The sequence below is a fragment of the Schistocerca americana genome, chromosome 1 (assembly GCF_021461395.2).
Source record: "Schistocerca americana isolate TAMUIC-IGC-003095 chromosome 1, iqSchAmer2.1, whole genome shotgun sequence".
Classification (NCBI taxonomy): Eukaryota; Metazoa; Arthropoda; class Insecta; order Orthoptera; family Acrididae; genus Schistocerca; species Schistocerca americana.
Window position 1 is genome coordinate 25,670,471 of NC_060119.1, and position 24,452 is coordinate 25,694,922.

The 24,452-nt window shown below is 38.7% G+C and overlaps 1 protein-coding gene across 3 annotated transcripts in view; it reads right to left on the minus strand.

The window, feature by feature from the left end:
- Positions 1 to 24,452, minus strand: part of LOC124546004 (tight junction protein ZO-1) — a 710,801-nt gene that overhangs the window by 137,686 nt on the left and 548,663 nt on the right. For all 3 annotated transcript variants that reach the window (XM_047124988.1, XM_047124979.1, XM_047124983.1), the window contains exon 14: positions 4,017 to 4,256. In XM_047124988.1, the coding sequence (XP_046980944.1) occupies positions 4,017 to 4,256 (240 nt within the window). The remainder of the gene's footprint in view (positions 1 to 4,016; positions 4,257 to 24,452) is intronic.

Genomic DNA, 24,452 nt, shown 5'->3' on the forward strand with positions numbered 1-24,452 from the left:
CGGTAGCATGTTTTTAGGTTGGTGCCAGGACATTATTTTAATATTTAAAAAAGATTATTCCATTAACAGCTTCAATTCTGAACTTTAAAAAAGGATAGCTATTTCACAGTGGCTATGGGGAAACATTCAGAACATACACAAACATAAGCAGAATCAAAATTTCTGAAGTGTCAATTGTCCAGTGTCTCTGTGTGACATTCTGGAATGACAGAATAAGCAGTGGTGGCTGCTGTGTGGGAGCACAAGAGCAAGTGAACACCCAAACTTTTGACACCTTGTGGATTTGTTGGCCATTTTTCTTTGAATGCTGTTAAATGTAACATAGATGCAGTAATCTGAAATACACGGTACTAAATCTACTGTGCTTTGTATTGCTACTCCTCTAGACAATGTGAAACTTGACATCATGGTTGCGACCACATCTTCAGTTGTGCACATTTTAAGGACCTTTTGCACAAGTGCAACCAGTGTGACGTCATTGCCTTATGGGTCACGTGCATACAGATTTGATAAACAATGTGCATGGTTCACAGTGTGCATGCAGCTAAAAGTTTACAATAGTGCCACCAGGTGGTAGCACACTGCAGCAGACTTTTATCCCCATTTGCACGGCGTAAGTCACGCTAGATGGTAGCATCCTCTTCAGATATCCCAATTCATTCACTATACAGTAAAATTAGATTAGATGGCAGTAAATGTTATAGTTATAGTGATAGAAAAATCTGGTTTGTGGATTTGCAAATGAGCTGCAGTACATTGAGTTTTAAATTTTATCTTACAGTAATCCATTTCAGGCAATCAGAACCATAAGGGCCTAAAGCACATCAGCGTAGATTGTGAGATTGTAGCATTGATCATTGATTCAAGCTTCTGACATTTGTGCTGTAGGCCCACAGTGTATATATGAACATTCATGAAAAGCTGCCACACTGTTTACTCTTATATTCACTTAAATGTATGATCGACAATGGTGTGCTTTTGGCTTTTAAGGCTCTCAGAGCCTCATTTGTGCTCTTGTCAAGTGACCCGGTTGGTAGACATTGCTACTTGAATGTAATCATTTCCACAAACGGCAGCTTGTGTTCAAAGTTGGTTGTTTACTGTGCAGGAATTCACTTTGATGTGCAGTATCAACATCAACTCTGTTGAGTAGGTTTTTAAGCGCTAACAGAAAAGAAAATTATCAGGAAAAGTTAGCTCCAAAGGAATTAGGGTCTCCCAGACAATATCCGTTGATTGAGAAAGTGATGAAATGAAATAAGTGTCTGTACAGGCAAATATTTAACAAAGAAGTGTACAACAGCATATGTTGTTGTGTTGGCTCAACGTAAGAATGTCTGATTTTCAACCCGAAAGTTAATTTCTGGACTAATACATGTTTTAGGGATTTTGTACATTTGTCCAAAAAAATAAAAAAGCACTAAAACTACCACTTACACAAAAATTCAAAATGGAGAGTAGTAAAAGCTTACATATTAGTTCATTTCTGTCCTAAAATGCACTTAATTAAGTCCAAAACAACAAAATTCCACAAAAACAATTTTTTTTCTTTTCTTATCCTTGTTATGACTATCATTAGTATTATTATTATTATTATTGGCACTGGCTGTAGTTGTATAAATTTGTTGATAAGTATAACTGTTATACAGCAGATGATATTAACCTGAAGTCTCAAATTTATCTGAATCTAAAAATTTGTGAACACCCAGAACATATACTCATGAGCCACCTCTGAGAATAAGGACCTCCAGCTTATAGGTGCCCTATGCATATCAGATAGTGCAAAGGATCAATTCAGAGGGATTTAATTGATAATTTACAAGAAAACTTAGTATAATGGGTACTAACAAAACAGGCATATAGAGGAGAAGGAAACAAGCAAATAATCCTAACAAACACAGGTCTGGAAACCAACAATTTCCTCCATACAACATATTACACTGAGTACATACAAGCCATATAAGAGATTTCCTGAGGATACAAATTGCACTTGAGGACAAACACTTTACAGTGAGTGTTCCAGATGGTCGCCATTCGTGTGAAGCTCAGCTACAGTAAGCACATTCAGATGGATGTAGGTTGTAGTGGTTCTGCACGGATGAAGAGGCTGACACAAGATAGACTAACATGGAGAGCTGCATAAACCAGTATTTGGATTAAAGACCGCAACAACAGAGAGAAATTCTACAGACTGTGACTACCAAACTGCATCCAGAACTCCACAACACCAACTGTAAGAGAAGAAGGCCACTTCCCGAGTTGCGGCCAACAGCTGCACCCATCTCCAGGCAGCCTGCATCCTGCAACCAGCATCTCAGGAACTCGGTGGCCTGCCCCTGCCCCACCAGTCAGACCCCCTCTCCTCCCTGATAAAGGACGGTGGTTTCTCTCTTTCTATGGCCATCTATCAGCCGCATTGCAAGTTGCTATTTCTGAAGACAAACTGTGAATTCAACAATTTGCTGTATCCAATATTCCATTTTATGCAATAGCCAATTGCCACACACGGAAAATAGCTGTTCATTGTGAATACTGTGAGTAAGTGTTGCCGGTCTGCAAAGGAACTGCTTATAAAATTTGCATTTGATTGGATCTGATTTGTCCAGTGTTCAGAATAAAAATTAGATGACGATTCACTCATTACAACACGTGTACACAGTCGACACGACAGTGTTATAAGAGTCGACTAACAAATACTCGTGGAACACACTGTGTACGAATTAATGCACATCCGGAGGAAGGCTAGTTACAATTTTCCAAAAACTTATTTTTTATAACAGATATATATTATTTACTTTTGTCAGTCATAATTTATCAATAAAAACATGGCTGCCAGCAACAGATGCTTTGCTGATAATAGTGAAACCATTGTGTTACGGCTGCCAGCAACAGATGCTTTGCTGATAATAGTGAAACCATTGTGTTACTCTTACATGCATACACAAGCATTTCATGATAGGTGGAATAAAAATAAAAGAATATGTTACATCTGTCTACACACATATTCCCAAGGAACTATCATGATATATGAATTACAGCACATACAGATTTTTGGCAATAGTTATTTTTTTAATATCACCTGTGGGTTAAAATAGTATCTCCACCATATTCCATAAAACCTCCTACAGAGCATAAATGTGAATGTGAACAGAGAGTAAAATGTATGATTTCTGAGGTTTACTGCAGCATATAGGTGAGAAACAGTTTTGCCAAACAATATCTGCAACATTCCTTAACAAAAACGGAAAGATGAAGAATGAAGAAAAGTTTGAGATACAGAGAACAAAAGGATGCACCCCTGTACACCAACTTCCAGATTTACATGTACAGTTTATAACAGCTTCTATGATCCAGCATTATGTTAGTTTTTAAGGCAGGCCAAACAAATTATATGTAGAATATTAATCACTAAGTGAGATAGATATTGGTATGGCAAGCAGTGACAGTAATCACAGGCATCAATTGTATACATCAGAGTACTCCTCATCTCACTCCTCATCTCAATGGTCAACTTCTTGAGTTTACTTTTGTTGCAAATAGATATCACCTTACCCTACTACCATCTAATAATTTCTTGTCTGTCATGATAATCCCATGTAATTTGTTCCTTCTGTCAGCTAGGTTATGTTAACAATTGTGTCCAGTTTGGTACAGTTAAAAAAGAGTTTTTCACCTCCTCCACTGCAGACTGAAAGGTCAGGTCAGGGGAAAGTATGCTGTCCGTAAGTAAATTGTAAAAATATGTAATATAAAACATACAAAAAAAGTTTGACGGATTCTATAATGAACGACAAAACTCATCCCCCATAAAAGGAAGTTGAGCAGCAGAAATTATGCCACAAATGTTGGACGTTGTGCTCCAGTGTATGAGTATAGTATGATGTGAAATATTAATATTACTCATTCAGAATCACACATTACTGTATCCCTCATGAAATAGGAGCAAATCTTTCTACAGTACAGTCCAAACAACTACATTTTCTATCCTTGCACAGAAATCTAGAGAGTGTACTGACCTGTTTGTACGGGTTGTTGGCCGAGTAAGGAGGAGGAGCACTATAGCCAGGACCGGTGTCCTCCTGTGTCGCAATGCTGGGGTCCGACGAGCTCTTGATGAGGCGAGGAGGAGGAGATGCAGTCACCACTCCACTCCCGTGAGGCTCTGGGGAAAGGTCGAGGTCGGATTCGGGGGAGGAAGCGTAGGATAGGCGAGACGTCATAGGGAACAAGAAGTCATCTGACAGGGCTTCGTCGGGCTAGAGAGAAAGGGGAATGTGTGTTAAACCAAATAAGCCAATCTTGAGTGAGTCAAAAGGGGGCTCTTACACGAGGGAGTTAGATTATGTGAGGAGGTTAAGTATGCAATGGGAAAGCAAAAGCTGAGGCCACATGTAGTTCTTCATATACATATGAAAGTGAAGAAAAAGAATTACAATTAAGAGAGTCTTATGTCACAGCCTCACATTCATATACACTATAACACACACACACACACACACACACACACACACACACACACACACACACACACACACAAGTACATCGTTATATACACTGATTTGTGAATATAAGGAAAAAAAGACACACACACAAATATTATATGTGCTAAAAAAGTAATGAGGCTGACCATATTATAAAGACTGAGGTTACACTACATACCAATCTATTCTATATTTTGTTTCGTTGCTGATACCGACAGTGAGTTGAAATGAATCACCATTGATCTAACTCTCACCAGTGCCAATTTTCTGCCACTCTCTCTTGCTGTCTCTCCCACCACCTCTCCCCCGTTCCGAGATATACAGTTGCCACCTAATGTAATCAAACGGTCGTGGCCAGCAGTACAATAAAACACTTACTTACCATCAATGATAAACACAGATGAGTTTATTTATGAATTACGTACAGGCTGTGAAATGTTATACATGCGAAATCTCCTGTCTTGCACAAAATCCTGCGAAAGTTAACTATGAGGAAGGTGGGAACATTGATAACAAGGTCACTAGAGACAGAGATTGAGAAGGGAGGGGGGAAGGAACTGGCCATGTAATTTTTAAAGGATTCGTCTGAGAATTTGTTTTAACCAGCTTGGATGAACTGTGGAAAACCCAAATCTCAACAGCCTGTATGGCATCTCAACAGTCACCCTCCACAATAACAAGTCCAATGCCTTACCACTGTGCCACTTTGCTCAGCAAGAGCTAACTACAGCAATCAAAAACAATAAAATGAATGAATCCAAACTGACCACTGCCAAGGATCTCGAGATCTCATATGGCATGTAGAATTACCATAGGGGACAAGAAATCGGGAACAAACTCTGAATGTATCTGAAGGGTCAAAATGTAGGAAGAATCAGAAATCTCCTGAGGTTAATCCACTAACTTTCCATAAAGGTGTAGATTTAAATTTACATTTACACAAAATGACATCTGGCCACCCATTCCTGTGTCCTGTATCCAGCTGATGCTGCATAGGCACCAATATGCTATTTCTCCAACTTTGCTGAGAACTGTACCTGTATATAGGCATTTATTACAGAGGGTCACCACTTGCAAATGCATTTTAAAGCTACTTGGAGCTGCTCCCCAAGAATGAGAAACTTGTACCCCTTCTGTCTGCATCTAGTGTATATGGCATGATTAATATGTCATCAGTTTTCAAAGTGTTTGTGCATTATGTAACGAAGGTGGAGCCTGGGAACTGGCTCGCTATTTACCTCTGTGGACACGGAAAAACCACCTACAACCAAATCTGGGCTGCCTGTCATTAATCCAAGTAGCAGATTCAATCAAAGGTTGGTGTGCCCCTCCTGTCCTGGAAGCAGCTACTTAATGCACTCAGCTATCTGAGTGGATCACAAGAGAGGATACGTGAACAAAAATGTGGAAAAGTATGCTAAAATCCTCACAGATGGGCTGGCAAACATTTTTTTACAAAATAATGTTACCAAAGATAAATCTTGGGCTGTTGAGTACAGTACTCAATTCAAATTCCAAATAAAGATCCATCCACCATTTGTACCATCATTACATGAAAAGTAAATGTTCTCTCTACTTTTTTCCTCAGTGCAGCTAGATTATTCCCCAATATGAATTTGTAAACCAGGAACAGCAGGAATTACAAAATGGAATCGTAATGTTGTGCTCCTCTAGACTGGATTCTGTGACCCAGCCCACTGTTACTTAGTCTTCTTTTACTGAATTTTCCACACAAAAAGAAATCCAGTATAACCTACAATATTTTACAAAAGTGCTTCATTACTTTTCTACCACATTGTGTGTACACAGAAAGAGTAAGATCAGAAGTAAAATGTATAAGAATAAAATATAACATACAGAAATAAGTAATAAGAAAACATAAAAGTAAAATATCACTGTAATAAAAAATTGGAATTAATTATTTTCAAAGTGAATAAAACTTTGTGTATTTTTCAAGATGGGAACAAACATTTCATGCAAGGTAGGAAAAAATGAAAATGAAGCAAAGAGAACTGTGCACGATAAATTGTGTTCGAGGAATAGTGGTGATAAAATCTAACAGAGATAAAGCACACATACCATTGTTGCCGTGCACACACGTAACAACACAAATCAAGCAGTCTGAATTTCCTCCATCCCTTTTCCATCAGATCATACAGTCATTTGACCGAAAGTGCCACTGGCAAATTATTGTACGATATAGATCACTGTCTTGGGCACTACAACTCCTGCAGCTGTCATATTTTATGCAAAACAACTGCAACACAGTTGGAATATGGTCCCCCATAATGAGTAAGAAGCACATACTAGGTACCACAGTAACAACTCTGTAATTTTATTGTATTTATTTCCTTAATTATGGCGCACACATCAGTTCTGAAGGCTTGTGGAGGTACGAGTAACAGCAACTGTAGCATTTCATGTTAATTCAAAATTATTCAGTTTCACCTGCTCTTCTAATATGAAGTAGTAGTATATGATAAGTACAAAACAGAATTGCTGGCCAGTAGTTATGTTTACAAGTTGAAATGTTTAGTACTGCCTATAGGCACATCTAAAAGAAAAAGTGAATTCCCAGCTTTCGGAACAACAGATCTCCCTTCATCCCTGTTACAGGCGGGTCTCTCATCCTTGGGTCTCAGTGAGCTGTCCTTCCTTTTTAACCCTTCCCACTAAATCATTCTCTCCTTCCTGAGGAAGGAACTGAGAGCTAGGCTAATGTTATCACACTTACTTTTATAATTTATATTGGCATTGCAACACATTTTGCCTCCTGAATGTAATTACCGAGCAAGAATTCTAACTCGGATATATTTGCTAAATTGAATTTTTCTTTGAAACAATAATATCTACAAGGTCAGTATGGTGTTTGTGTTAAAAGAGTAGATACAGAAAACAGTGATTTTATAAATAAAACAAAATTCTCACTCTCAGATACCCCTTTTCAGCAAACATTTGTGTTTATTTGAGACAAAAGAAGAAAAATGAGAAGTCAAAACGCTACTTCTATGCTTTTCATAATACACCTCTCATTAATGCACATGTTTTCAAGAAAGTTATCTCGAAATTTAAGGCCCCCATACAGTAATGTCATCTCCACAAACTGTGGCTCATCTACTGCGTACAACCAACAAGTCTACTGATGGAGCTGGATTACGTAAAACTCATATTCGATGGTAGATGTATTTCTAACATCAATGTACAATGTCTTGTCCCTGTGAGATTGCTAGCGCCAGCCGCAAGCCAACACCCAGTGTTCCCACTGACTTAAAACCCGTAGGATTAATGTTTGGTATTGTCTTGAAATAACTATCATTTTCCTTCCAACCATATTTAAAGATAATAGAATCATTATGCCTAAAATGTTTAACATATTTAGCCATCGGCTTCACTGAGGTTGGAATTACTGTCATCAGACGACGCACAGCGCGTCACTTGCGGCATGCAGCTACGGCTCGATGAAGGCACGGGCGCCAACGCCTCATAACCTTCCTCTTCATCACTTTGCAACGAAAGCAAAACACAAGCCTCTGTGTGCAGGAACGCCGTGTAATGGCCGCCCGGGCCGGTGGGGCCTCTAGTTTTACTAGGCCCCCCCCCGGGGCTAAAAGTCGGCAATCGGAAGTGATAAGTGGCATGACGTCAGCGATAAGCAGCCTGACGGGGTCTGCCTGCGCTGCAGCACGGAGCGTCATTCACTCTGCGAACATCGAGGAGTGCGGAAGCTTAGCTCTGGGAGATCGCTGGGTGTCGGCTTGCTACGTTCACTGTGTGTTAACGTGCCTCAGCAATGTCAGTTCTCTCAGACATGGATAGCTTTTGTGATTAAATAGCCACCTACTTTTTTCTGTTCATCATATACTTGTATTAAAGGTGATTTTTACCAACAGTTAAGTGCAGAGCATCACACTCTGATGACTGTTAAACTACAGGTGCCCTCAAAAGTGATTAAACGAACAATTTCTCGCTTTAGAGCAAAATAGGTGAGGGCACACTAACCCCAAAACATCTATGTGTGGTCTGGATTGCAACACTCAGTTCGGCCTTCAGGTTGATAACTGCTTTACTTATGTGTGATTCATGCAAACATTTACCAAATAAAATGTGAAAAAACATTAAGGAAACATAAAAGAAAGTGAATCCTTCAGTTTCAATTGAAATTGTTTATATTCAATGAAATTATTATCCTAAATACATTTAACGCAAAATATTTCAATTGAAAAACTGACTGGGATCCAGTATAGAGCACAATGCTGCCTGTGCTACCACCCAAACAACATTCTGACCGAAGATAGTACAGCCAAAACCCGCTAACTGGAAATTAATAACAAAAATGACTTGGACAGTGTCAAGATAAGTGTTTCATGATCTGTGACTGAAGTTTCTGAGATGTTATGTCTATTAATAGGAAAAAATCTACTCGCATTGAGGCAAAACATGGAAACACCCAAAAGGGATGTAAATTTCCTTTTCTGGCAAAAGTGTGGAATGAGTTTGGGGGAAAAAGAATTGTAACACTTAAGGATGAGGGAGTTGTGACCCAGGACCAAGAATCAAGGGACACTTGAGTCCCACATGTTTCCATCTGTTGCTGCATGGCAAGCAAATGAACATATTAGGTATGTTGCAAATAGTCGTGTTTGTTGTAAAGTCGAAAGATGAGTACTGGTGTACTGTAAACTGTCCTTAATCATTACAAATACAAGTAACTATTTTCTTTGGAAAATAACTATGTACTGAAGTACATATCATGCTGCCAATACAGTATGAACTGCTGCTATCCAATGTAACTGCCTTTTTCAATGGGGGGGTCTCTTTTTAATTTACTAGCTTACAATTAGCTGTAATCACTAATAGTGCTAAGAATCACAATTATAGTTTAATGTATAATGACAGTTTATTATTATTATATCATATAAATTAAGTTTGAAGAGCTGCTTCTCTGTTGTTAATGTGTACCATAACTCATGGCACATCCCTGAAAGTTCTGTCCCTAGACTGGCTTTATGAAACAATGTTAATGTCCTTTTGTCACATCTTCTAAATCAGCAAATTGTACTGCTCTAACAAAATTAATACATGAAATGGATTTACATATTGTGAATACATATTAGCATCACCTACTTGTGACAAATGAAAATTTGTATCAGACCGGGAGTTGAACCCAGATTTCACACTTGTCATGAAAAGTCACCTTAACAACTTGTGTGTCTGAGGGATACTGTACTGCAATAAATGCAGTTACTGTGTCAACACAGACACAATGGCCTTCAGACAGCAACTGCATTTATCACAATAAGCCTCCTTTAGACAGTACACACATGTCTGAAAGACATTGTTTGTAATAACTGAAGTCACTGAAATCCCACAGGTACTAACAATAAAATGATACAACTGAAATAGTATGTGCCATAGTTCCATGAATAATACCATTTCAATTCAGGTTCTACTTGTTACCCTGCCTTTATAGTAAAAACATGAACACGCAACTGTACATGTTTTCAATGAACACTGGCAAAGTTTCACTTTTGCCAACATAATATTTCCAGAGATATAGTCATTTGTTGACCCCATAATGCAAGTATCAAAAGTGCACCCCTGTGTTTTCATAAACACTGAGACGTGGTATCTCTAGCAATATTTTTCTCAAAGGAAACAAAACTAGGCCATCTTCTGCAACATGTTGCACTTTACTAAGCACAATAATAATAGAAAAAATTCTTGAGCAATTTTCCAATACATAATTTGAAGCAAATCAAATGAAAAAATAAATGCTTAAAAAATAAGGTTTAGCTTTTTATATCTCTGGAAGTAACTATGGATAACCCTGGAACTTTGATGCAGTAACTCAACAACACAAGGCTTTTAGAGTATAAATTTTAATCTTGTATTGCTTTCCAATAGTTTACAGATTAAGGGCAAAGTTAACGATTTTCTAAAAATGCCAGAAATGGCTATTTTTAGCCCACTTTTATAAAAGAAACACATAATGCTTCTGCAAACTCTTTTAAACCCTTTTCATTAGAAGTACAATGTTCTAAACCATGTAAAAACTATATTTCGCTTTGCAGTGTGAGTATATAAAGTCCTAAAAAACAAGTTGGAGCTGCATTTAAAATACACTCTTCAAAAAATAAATGTAATATCTATTACCATGTTCTACAATTGTTTAGCACTCACTTAGGCAGGTAATAATGAAAATCTTGATGATAAGAAGTGAGAGCAAGCAAGAACAACTTAGAAAACTTTTCTCATGACTCTTCATGACATATTTCGGCCTGTTTTTCTGCTATGATAACTAGAGAATCAAACTGGTTATAAACTTCAGAATTTAACTGTGCACTGCCAAGGCACTGGCTATCACATTTACATCCCAAGCAGTTGTGTCAAATACCCACACCTACTTGGGAAACAAGTGCGCCAACTGCATGCCAGGGAATGTTCTGGGGATGGTACTGTGTAAAGAAACCAGTTGGGAAAACAAAAGAACTGCAACAATAGACTAAAACATATAATATTCCTGAGAATAGTATGCTAGACAAAAACACCAATAACAGGAATTAGTTCTAGTGGAAGGTCAAAAGCTATAAGAATCTCAAATTGGAACCCAAACCCAGGGAATGGAAGGTGACTATCAGGGAAATAAGAGTATATTGTGTGGTGGGCTAATACAACATCAGTACCATGTCAAAGCAGGTAAATGAGCAAAGCCAAAACATTAAAATAAAACAAGTATCTAAAGAGGTCAAATATGAATTCTTTTTAAATGAAGTACATATTTGCAATAGCTTATAGTTAAGTGTGATACCCTTTGAACTGTGTACGGCCTACTGTATTATACTTTTTTAAATATCCAAGGTTAATATAGAAAGTGGTATCTGAATATCATCAAAAGTTGTCAGGGCCTAAATATTTGAGTAAGACAGACCATTTAAAAAAAATTTTCCTCTTTATTAACTGCCACATTAGACCTAAATTCTGAAACAGTTATTTCATCAACACAAATAAAAAATAGGAACATAGGAGGAAACAAGGAAATAAAATTAGGGTTCAACATCACATCAAAGATGTGGTCATTAGAGGCAGAGTTTGAGCTTGGATTGTCCAAAAAAAACTGACGGTACACTTTTCAAAGTAACTATCCCAGAATTTGCCTTCAGCAATTTAGCAAAACCACAGAACTCCTAAAGGTGGATGGTCTGACTGGGCTTTGAGGCCTGACCCTTCCCATCGAGTGCCTGACCACTGCCTTATTCACTTTACACCCCAGCAGCAAAGAGGAAGCCAGGTGTGGAAGTATGACAGAATAGTGCAGGTAGATCACTCTCATCTGTACATACTTCACTATGAGGAAGCGGCAGTGAGTGGAAAGTGAAGAGAAGCTAGCAATATTTAAATTCTGATTTTCAAATCTTTTGTCCCCCCCCCCCCCCCCCAATAATGGCCTGCATGGATTACTGTCAAGTCAGGGCAAACTGAGTGCACCCACCTCCAGTAATCTCATAGTCGGTAATGAGTAACTTGTGTGTCAACAATGTATGTAGTTTTATAAATAACTTGAGGAGAAAAGGCAACAAATCACCAAGGTCAGGGTGCCAAAGCATTGGTAAGCAGGAAAATGAGACTAAGAGCTCTGCTAGTTTTCAGACAAGTCCCCCTCTTTGAATTATTTAGACAGGATCAAATTGCAATGTATCCTCCGATCCCTTAATCCACTCAGCTTCGATCTCCGCTACCCCACTTTTCTCCTGCCCCCGACCCAATAGCCCTAACTCCACTCTTCCTGCACCCACTCTCTCCTCCCCACAATCTCCCTCCCCCACTCCACTCTTCCATGCCACAATGTTCCAGCCAAGACTCTCCTTGGGTGCTGCTGGAGCGAGTTCGCTGGCGTCGTATTCCTGCCCTGTGCACCTGGTGCCCCTCCCTACCGGCCATCTGCCACCCTTCCCCAACCATTCCTCAAACTCTGTGCCTCCTCTTTGTCCCCACTCACTACTCTATCCCCAAGGCACCTCGACCCCAGCTGAGCTGTGGTGCTGGCACAGAGTAGCTATGCACGTGCGTTAGTGTTACTCTAGCTCTGTAAAAGGACTCGTCAGAAAACTAGCAAAGTTTTGAGACCCATTTACATGTCTACCAAGACTTGATGCCTCAACTGCTCGGAATTCATTAACTTTACACCACTAGGGACATAACATTATCGTATTTATACGTACAGTTCTGATAAATTTGACTGATTATGTGTCAGTTTCTTCCTCTCCCTCCTTCATGACAGTTGTAGCTATTATTCTCTTGTTATTAATCGTACATAGTTCTAGATACTACAAAGTCTGAAGTGTGTTCTCCAAGATTAGAAAAGGACAGTATCAGAATAATAATGTATAAGTGAAGCCAAGAGTTTCAGTGATACACACAGGTCTGTAATTATGTAGACTTATGTAGACCTTTGCTACAAGTGAACTGAAATATGCATTCACTTTACACTTCTTAAAACTCCTACTTCTCTGATCTGTAGACTAAACAAATAAAATTTTCAGTGGATTTTTGTTTTATGCAAAAGTAGTTTCACACATTGTCTGCATAACAGGAACACTGTTCTATGATGGTTTAAAAACAGCTTATTACTATGCTAATGTGCTCAGCAATTTATGTTTCATCATGAATACACGCTATTTGTAGTTTTTTCCATTAAAAGGTGCAAATAAGTTGTAGAAAACAAAAATTGCAAGGCAAAAACTTCTCCTTTCAGGAGATGTTTGCGAGAACAGCATTACGGCAAAGGTGAGGACCTCCAACAAGATTGTTACTCATGGTCAGGAGTGAAAGCACGGAATTAATTAATTTGTAAAATATTTTAATGTCCAAAATGTAAAGTGAATGTAATACGTATATGGTCCAGAGACTCCTAATAAACATAAGAGCAATCTACATTAATTGCTAAGTCAATCGACACATTAAAACGTGAGCTCATTTTTCATGGTCATTTGCATTTAGCATGAGAACACAAGCAATTAATGTGAAGCAGACATTTTACACAAAAGATCAGTAGCTTTCATGCAGCATACATGCAATGACATATTGTGTAACTTGCAGTGGTGCTGGAACAGAGCTAGGTTTGCACACTGGTTCCTACTATGCTAATGAAATGTTTGTGATACTCAACACTGACACTACTTAACTGTAATCATGATCTTCATAGATACCTACATAACACTAACAGAATGTATGGTAGCCAAACATCTGTCATATATACCCAAAGAAATGTTCTGTAATCACAGGTAAATAAGTATTATTATTCTCTATGTGCCTGGGCTCTACCACAATTTCATATGGATAATACTGATTATTCTGAAAAATATATGCAGGTTGAGGGTGTAGGACTGGAAAGGAATTATTCAAGGGAAGTAAATACATATCAGACAGGAATTCAAATGGCTGTAATGGAAAGAAATGAACACATTTTTAGTATTTAGTTATTCTGTATCATTTATATATGAGTTCTAAAACTATAAATAAGTTGTAATAAATGAAAGAGGCAACTCATAAACATATTGTTTGCAGATAAAACAATCTCTCCTTTCAGTTCATAGAAAATGGCTACATACAAAATAACAGAAATTAGTAATAATATAAGACATACTTTGGAGTATCACTGATACAAGAGGATGTTAAAAAATTTCTGTCAAGCGAAGTGTCTTTTGTTTGTTTCTATAAACCAGAGGGCAAAAAGAAGGGACAGAGAACTCATGAACTCATGAATATAGCATGTCTTTGTAAGGAATAAGCAACAGTCAAAGAAAAATGAATCTCCCTTTGTCCTACTCATCCATTTGGTAATCCTCTTTCAAAACCCTCACTACTTGTGATCACTTAAACTAGAACTAAAATATGTATATGAAACACATCATATAATGTGGGAGCTCAGTTTTGAAGGGCATCCCATTCTGAACCGTGATATTTTTATTGCCTTGTAGCATCAACACGAAATATTTTCCATAACATTTGATAAGAAAGATACAATACTACATCTACATTAATGTAATTCTGAAAGTGACAATGTGAATAAAACCATTCTATAAGAATAATAAATAAAGTGATCACAATAAAAATTAATATTGCTACCTGAAATAAAGTGTTACTGATCTGCAATTGACAACAAAGTGCTTAAACCTCACATCCATCATCAAATTCACTGTTATCAAAATGGGCTTCATGCAAGCACAGAATTACTGTGTTAACAGAAACATTAAAAAAAAGATAATTACTTTTTTTATGAAAATGAAACCAATTAAACCAACAACAGGTACATCTCTGATAGCCATGAAATCTAAAGAAAGAAGTAAAATGAAGAAACTGAAGCAAAGCAGGAGAGACTAAATCATACAGAAAAGAAGTTACTATGTGAGAGTGCTCTGATGGAAAACTGAGGACATAAGAGAGTTGAAAGGGATGCTAAATGTCTAGCCAAATAAGTGTTGTAGAATGTAATTACAACAACAATGAAAACAAATTAGTGTATGAGACAGAGAGAGAGAGATGCAATGAAAGGAAAATAAAAGATAGCAATTAAAAATAATCATGAAGTATTAACAAAGGATTACATGTTGTTATGGTCTTCAGTCCTGAGACTGGTTTGATGAAGCTCTCCATGCTACTCTATCCTGTGCAAGCTGCTTCATCTCCCAGTACGTACTGCAGCCTACATCCTTCTGAATCTGCTTACTGTATTCATGTCTTGGTTTCTCTCTATGATTTTTACCCTCCACGCTGCTCGCCAATATTAAATTGGTGATCCCTTGATGCCTCAGAACATGTCCTACCAACCGATCCCTTCTTCTTGTCAAGTTGTGCTACAAATTTCTCTTCTCCCCAATTCTATTCGATACCTCCTCATTAGTTATGTGATCTATCTAATCTTCAGCATTCTTCTATAGCACAACATTTCAAAAGCTTCTATTCTCTTCTTGTCTGAACTATTTATCATCCATGTTTGACTTCCATACATGGCTACACTCCATACAAATACTTTCAGAAATGACTTCCAGACACTTAAATCTATACTCGATGTTAACAAATTTCTCTTCTTCAGAAATGCTTTCCTTGCCATTGCCAGTCTACATTTTATATCCTCTCTACTTCGACCATCATCAGTTATTTTGCTCCCCAAATAGCAAAACTCCATTACTACTTTAAGTGTCTCATTTCGTAATCTAATTCCCTCAACATCACCCGAGTTAACTCGACTCCATTCCATTACCCTCATTTTGCTTTTGTTGAGGTTCATCTTATATCCTCCTTTCAAGACACTGTCCATTCCATTCAATTGCTCTTCCAAGCCCTTTGCTGTCTCTGACAGAATTACAATGTCATCGGCGAACCTCAAAGTTTGTATTTCTTCTCCATGGATTTTAATACCTACTCCGAATTCTTCTTTTGTTTCCTTTACTGCTTGCTCAATACACAGATTGAATAACATCGGGGAGAGGCTACACCCTGTCCCACTCCCTTCCCAACCACTGCTTCCCTTTCATGTCCCTCGACTCTTATAACTGCTATCTCGTTTCTGTACAAATTGTAAACAGCCTTTCGCTCCCTGTATTTTAACCCTGCCACCTTCAGAATTTGAAAGAGAGTATTCCAGTCAACATTGTCAAAAGCGTTCTCTAAGTCTACAAATGCTAGAAACGTAGGTTTGCCTTTCCTTAATCTAGCTTCTCAGATAAGTCGTAGGGTTGGTATTCCCTCACATGTTCCAATATTTCTACGGAATTCAAACTGACCTTCCCCAAGGCCGGCTTCTGCCAGTTTTTCCATTTGTCTGTAAAGAATTCGCGTTAGTATTTTGCAGCTGTGACTGATTAAACTGATAGTTCTGTAATTTTCACATCTGTCAACACCTGCTTTCTTTGGGATTGGAATTATTATATTCTTCTTGAAGTCTGTGGGTATTTCGCCTGTGTCATACATCTTGCTCACCAGATGGTAGAGTTTTGTCATGACTGGCTCTCCCAAGGCCATCACTAGTTCTAATGGAATGTTGTCTACTCCCGGGGCCTTGTTTCGACTCAGGTCTTTCAGTGCTCTGTCAAACTCTTCACGCAGTATCTTATCTCCCATTTCATCTTCATCTATATCCTCTTCCATTTCCATAATATTGTCCTCAAGTACATCGCCCTTGTAAAAACGCTCTATATACTCCTTCCACCTTTCTGCCTTCCTTTCTTTGCTTAGAACTGGGCTGCCATCTGAGCTCTTGATATTCATACAAGAGGTTCTCTTCTCTCCAAAGGCCTCTTTAATTTTCCTGTAGGCAGTATCTATCTTACCCCTAGTGAGACAAGCCTCTACATCCTTACATTTGTACTCTAGCCATCCCTGCTTAGCCATTTTGCACTTCCTGTCGATCTCATTTTTGAGACTTTTGTATTCCTTTTTGCCTGCTTCACTTACTGCATTTTTGTATTTTCTCCTTTCATCAATTAAATTCAATATATCTTCTGTTACCCAAGGATTTCTACTAGCCCTCGTCTTTTTAACTATTTGATCCTCTGCTGCCTTCACTACTTCATCCCTCAAAGCTACCCATTCTTCTTCTACTGTACTTCTTTCCCCCATTCATGTCAATTGTTCCCTTATGCTCTCCCTGAAACTCTGTACAACCTCTGGTTTAGTCAGTTTATCCAGGTTCCATCTCCTTAAATTCCCACCTTTTTGCAGTTTCTTCAGTTTTAATATACACTTCATAACCAATAGATTGTAGTCAGAGTCCACATCTGCCCCTGGAAATGGGTTACAATTTAAAACCTGGTTCCTAAATCTCTGTCTTACCATTATATAATCTATCTGAAACCTGTCAGTATCTCCAGGCTTCTTCCATGTACACAACCTTCTTTTATGATTCTTGAACCAAGTGTTAGCTATGATTAAGTTATGCTCTGTGCAAAATTCTGCCAGGCAGTTTCCTTTTCATTTCTTACCCCCAATCCATATTCACCTACTACATTTCCTTCTCTTCCTTTTCCTGCTATCGAATTCCAGGCACCCATGACTATTAAATTTTCATCTCCCTTCACTATCCGGATAATTTGTTTTATTTCGTCATACATTTCTTCAATCTCTTCATCATCTGCAGAGCTAGTTGGCATATAAACTTGTACTACTGTAGTAGGTGTGGGCTTCGTGTCTGTCTTGGCCACAATAAGGTGTTCACTATGCTGTTAATAGTAGCTTTATTCATTATTAAACCTACTCCTGCATTACCCCTATTTCATTTTGTATTTATAACCCTGTATTCACCTAACCAAAAGTCTTGTTCCTCCTGCCACCGAACTTCACTAATTCCCACTATATCTAACTTTAGCCTATCCATTACCCTTTTTAAATTTTCTAACCTACCTGCCTGATTAAGGGATCTGACAATCTACGCTCCAATCCGTAGAACACCAGTTCTTTTTCTCCTGATAACGACGTCCTCTTGAGTAGTTCCCACCTGGAGATCTGAATGGGGACTATTTTACCTCCGGAATATTTTACCCAAGAGGACAGCATCATCATTTAACCATATAGTAACACAGCATGCCCTCGGGAAAAATTATTGCTGTAGTTTCCCCTTGCTTTCAGCCGTTCGCAGTACCAGCAGAGCAAGGCTGTTTTGGTTAGTGTTACAAGGCCAGATCAGTCAATCATTCAAACAGTTGCCCCTGCAACTACTGAAAAGGCTGCTGCCCCTCTTCAGGAACCACACATTTGTCTGGCCTCTCAACAAATGCCCCTTCATTGTGGTTGCACCTACGGTATGGCTATCTGTATCGCTGAGGCACGCAAGCCTCCCCACCAATGGCAAGGTCTATGGTTCATGGGGTGGGGGATTACGTGAAGGAACAGAAAACTGGGTGTGTACGCTGCAGAAATACTGATAAATTTGAGGTTAGAAAACTGGGCAGTTTTCATATGAGAAGGATGTACAAGAGTCTCACCACTTGTTGCTCAACAGATGCTACCCTCTGTTGTGTCTCAGAAGTACTTGGGAAAAAGCAGTAGTGAACGTAAGAGCTATCGCCACGACTGACAAGTCACTGTGAGACTACAAATATGAACTGCTGCTGAGAGAGCAATAAATTTTGGACAGTCTAAACCCAGAATTGAATCATTCTACTTTTCTGCATGTGGGAATGTTTCAGACTCTTCCATACAAAAGTGGTTATTTTACTGCCTAGGTAGCAGAATTCCTTAACTTCATTGACTTCGTGACCATCAATCCTGATGTTAAGTTTCTCGCTGTTCTCATTTCTACTACTTCTCATTAACTTCATCTTTCTCTGATTTACTCTCAAACCATACTGTGTACTCATTAGACTGTTCATTCCGTTCAGCAGATCATTTAATTCTTCTTCACTTTCACTCAGGATAGCAATGTCATCAGCGAATCGTATCATTGTTATCCTTTCACCTTGTATTTTAATTCCACTCCTGAACCTTTCTTTTATTTCCATCATTGCTTCCTCGATGTACAGATTGAAGAGTAGGGGCAAAAGGCTACAGCCTTGTCTTACACCCTTCTTAATACGAGCACATCGTTCTTGATCGTCCACTCTTATTATTCCCTCTTGGTTGTTGTACATATTGTATATGACCCATCTCTCCCTATAGCTTACTCCTACTTTTTTCAGAATCTCGAACAGCTTGCACCATTTTATATTGTCGAACGCTTTTTCCAGGTCGACAAATCCTATTAAAGTGTCTTGATTTTTCTCAGAATTGCCTCTCTCATCCCTTTACTTTTCCTAAAGCCAAACTGATCGTCACCTAGCGCATTCTCAATTTTCTTTTCCATTCTTCTGTATATTATTCTTGTAAGCAGCTTCGATGCATGAGCTGTTAAGCTGATTGTGCGATAACTCTCACACTTGTCAGTTCTTGCCGTCTTCAGAACTGTGCGGATGATGCTTTTCCGAAAGTCAGATGGTATGTCACCAGACTCTTATATTCTACACACCAACGTGAATAGTCGTTTTGTTGCCACTTCTCCCAATGATTTTAGAAATTCTAATGGAATGTTATCTATCCCTTCTGCCTTATTTGACCGTAAGCCCTCCAAAGCTCTTTTAAATTCCTATCTCTTCTAAATCAACTCCTGTTTCTTCTTCTATCACATCAGACAAATCTTCACCCTTATAGAGGCTTTCAATGTATTCTTTCCACCTATCTGCTCTCTCCTCTGCATTTAACAGTGGAATTCCCGTTGCACTCTTAATGTTACCACCATTGCTTTTAATGTCACCAAAGGTTGTTTTGACTTTCCTGTCTGCTGAGTCTGTCCTTCCGACAATCGTATCTGTTTTGATGTCTTCACATTTTTCCTTCAGCCATTTCGTCTTAGCTTCCCTGCACTTCCTATTTATTTCATTCCTCAGCGACTTGTATTTCTGTATTCCTGATTTTCCCAGAACATGTTTGTACTTCCTCCTTTCATCAATCAACTGAAGTATTTCTTCTGTTACCCATGGTTTCTTCGCAGCTACCTTCTTTGTACCTATGTTTTCCTTCACAACTTCTGTGATGGCCCTTTTTAGAGATGTCCATTCCTTTTCAACTGTACTGCCTACTGCGCTATTCCTTATTGCTGTATCTATAGCGTTGAGAACTTCAAACATATCTCGTCATTCCATAGCACTTCCGTATCCCACTTCTTTGTGTATTGATTCTTCCTGACTAATGTCTTGAACTTCAGCCTACTCTTCATCACTACTATATTGTGATCTGAGTCTATATCTGCTTCTGGGTACGCCTTACAGTCCAGTATGTGATTTCGGAATCTCTGTCTGATCATGATGTAATCTAATTGAAATCTTCCCGTATCTCCCGGCCTTTTCCAATATACCTCCTCCTCTTGTGATTCTTGAACATGGTATTCGCTATTACTAGCTGAAACTTGTTACAGAACTCAATTAGTCTTTCTCCTCTTTCACTCCTTGTCCCAAGCACATATTCTCCTGTAACCTTTTCTTCTACTCCTTCCCCTACAACTGCATTCCAGTCGCCCATGACTATTAGATTTTCGTCCCCCTTTACATACTGCATTACCCTTTCAATATCCTCATACACTTTCTCTATCGGTTCATCTTCAGCTTGCGACGTCAGGATGTATACCTGAACTATCGTTGTCGGTGTTGGTCTGCTGTCGATTCTGATTAGAACAACCCGGTCACTGAACTGTTCACAGTAACACACTCTCTGCCATACCTTCCTATTCATAACGAATCCTACACCTGTTATACCATTTTCTGCTGCTGTTGATATTACCCGATACTCGTCTGACCAGAAATCCTTGTCTTCCTTCCACTTCACTTCACTGACCCCTACTATATCTAGATTGAGCCTTTGCATTTACTTTTTCAGATTCTCTAGTTTCCCTACCATGTTCAAGCTTCTGACATTCCACATCCCGACTCATAGAACGTTATCCTTTCGTTGATTATTCAATCTGTTTCTCATGGTAACCTCCCCCTTGGCAGTCCCCTCCAGGAGATCCGAATGGGGGACTATTCCGGAATCTTGTGCCAATGGAGAGATCATCATGACACTTCTTCAATTACAGGCCACATGTCCTGTGGATACACGTTACGTGTCTTTAATGCAGTGGTTTCCATTGCCTTCTGCATCCTCATGTCATAGATCATTGCTGATTCTTCCGCCTTTAGGGGCAATTTCCCACCCCTAGGACAAGAGAGTGCCCTGAACCTCTATCCACTCCTCCGCCCTCTTTGACAAGGCCGTTGGCAGAATGAGGCTGACTTCTAATGCCGGAAGTCTTCGGCCGGCAATGCTGATTATTTATCAAAATTTAGGCAGTGGCGGGGATCGAACCCGGGACCGAAGACGTTTTGATTATGAATCAAAGACGCTACCCCTAGACCGTGGGTATGCTAGTGGTGAAAAAAATGTTCACTGCCAGTGTGTGGCCAGCAAAGGGAAGAGAGGTGGTGGCATAAATTTCCTGATTACCAGGTTTAGTGCCAGTGTCCTGGTTTAAATACCAAACTCCTCCGCAGTGTCTCACGAAATGAGGGTGTGCGACACTGTTGACGGTGATCCATCCATCGGATGGGGACTTTAAGCTTGGCAGCCTCTTTGGTAGTATTTGCAAGGAATGGGCTGTGTGGCAGTACTGGGTTTCACCCTCTCCCTTCTCTCATCATCATCATCATCATCATCATCATCATCATCATCACACAACAAAAACATCATACTACGCACGCATGCACACATGCCGGCACACACACACACACACACACACACACACACACACACACACACACACACTACACACATGCAGTACTACAAATATTGTAATAGAACATGTTGCAAATAAATGAACAAAAAATTACAGTAGTGTAGACCTTTTAGAGTCTGTAGGGGTAAGCAATCAAAAGGCTTCCCTAAATAATCTGCAACAAGTATTTAGGCATAATGAACTTGTGCCACATTATTGCGTGCCTTCAACACAGATATATTGTGAGTGTTGGCTGTAAAAAGGTATGATATCTGTCTTCAGTGCAATCTTTTTACTGCTATGGAAGAATACTCTTTTCTTTATGACCAGAAAATTTTGTTTCCTTGCAACTTTCTGACTACGTATGGGACAAACGCTGAGCTGCAGTACAGTTCAGAGCCCAACTTGCACTGACTAGGTATGCCAGTTCTAGGGTCAGAGGAAGGCAATGGCATAACATCTTCGATAGGACTATGCCTAGGAAAACAATGTAATATTCGAACTGATCTTCAGGTTTGATTACAGCTTTAGCAATTCTTTTTCTTTTTTTTAATAATATAATTAAGAGTATAAGTGCACTAATGATTCATTCAACATTTGGGAGCAACACATCTTCTTTACATCACTGCTCTACTTACTTTCTATGCCACTTATTTTTCTATGATAACCTAAAACAGGTTTCTGCTACTTAACAACAGATAGCTGAAGCTTAGTAGAAGTATTAAGTCACTTATGAAAAACCTGGTTTTTACTTGTAATTTACTTGAAAAATAACATGGAAAATGCTTAAAAGGTTGTGAACAGGTGCTGTGTGAACGTAGTCTACTGCAGCAACACGGTACCTCAAAGAGAAGAAATATTACCATTATAGCCACAATAGCAGCGGCCGGTGACTAAATGCAGCTATTTGCGAGCTATAAGTGATTTAATGTGTGGTCACAGTGTTAAAAAAAAACTTACTTTAACGTAAAGAAAGCTGACTTATGTGACCATAAAATATACAACTTTAGGAAGTTTTAAGTTCTAGAGAAAATACACCAGGACATCACAACTATATCTAGTTAATGCTCAGACAAAGTAAATTAGGAACAATGTGTATGTTGTTGAAGATGTAAACTTCCATAAGAATTTGTATTACAGGTCATGGACCATTTTATAAAAATAATTCGATCACAGGAAGGTCGACATTGACAGGAAAGGAAATAGAACCATAAGCAAAAAGTCAAATGATTCAGAAGAAACATTTTTCAAAGCGTGCCTACAAAAGACAGGCAGTCAGAAAATGGGATAATCTGATCTAATACAATGAAAGAGGAGGCTTTTATGGCTTTTCCTCAAGGTTCAAGATATGAATCTTCCCACTCAATGTCAACACATTAAATGAAGCAATGGAAAATCCATAATAGATTAATTGAATTAATTAAATAAAATATATGTCAATAAAATAAACTACAAAGTCTCCGTCATAAATAAATTTGAAAAGGGGATGATAGGAAACAAGTTGCAGCATTAAGAAAAACAAAGAGAAAACCTAAGCATCAACAAATACCTGAAATAAAAACAATTAAGGGAGACAGCACTGAGTAGAGAACAAAAGATGAGGAATGGACAGTATAATCAAAAGAAAGACAGAGTGCAGGCACATGAGGAAGAATATTTAAAATAACAGTCTGTTCAAAATTATTTTAGAATTAACAGCTACGAACGAAGTGGCAGGATGAAGCTCACGAGGAAAGCATGGCACACACTCAGCCAATCCCATGAGCCCTGCTGTATAGCCGCAGTAACCATCTCCAGTTGCCAGACCTTCACCCCAACACTGCAACACTTCCTGCTTGCACTACATGGCTTATTGACGTGAGGGATTGTTGGTTACCCAGGGAGATTTTGTTTATTTTCTATTCTTAATATTTTGCCTGTGATCACTGTGCGTCATGTGGTGACACTGAACAATGTCAGAAGGAAGTTTGCCAAATGTTATTCCATTGGAAAACTCAACATTGCTGTCTCAGCCAGGGCCAAAATATCGTACAAAGTGATAAATTTAAGGAGGTGGAGGTTATGGATCTCATCTCTCTTCAGAAACCATAGTTCCCCACAAGGCAAAAACTTAAGGGCATACAGTAAATAGGCTATCACTCGTCACTGCCATTTTGACCCAAAAGAATTTGTAGGTCCCAAATTAATGGCTACATTGGCAGCAACAATTTTTAAAAAGTACAGTCTTTGGTTGAGACACTGATCAATGAAGCTGTCAGATGACACTAAAAAAGGAGGGGGCATGGGGGGAGGGGGGACAAGCATCATTTAATAAAGATAGTTACAGTGTCAGTCAAATATGTGTAACAGCGATGAGAGAAATGTCAGAAAAGTTTTTCCATTCTCACACAAAAAAGATGCACAGGCAGATTTATCTCTTGCAGCAATCGAAAGTCAGGATGGAATAATGATAATATTATGAAAAGAATAGATGCTGCTCAGCAGCAATCTATCCTTTTCATAATATTATCATTAGTCTTTCTTCCAAATTGATAAGTGTCCTCACTTTGACTAACAGGCACAATTCTTTGTTATGTTACAAATAAGTAGAAAGTCTGACTAGAAGACATTATAATAAGATAATTATACACCCAGCAATGTGTTTCTCTCATTAAAACCAAATGTGCAACAGCTGCGCTTTTAAAATGTGAGCACAG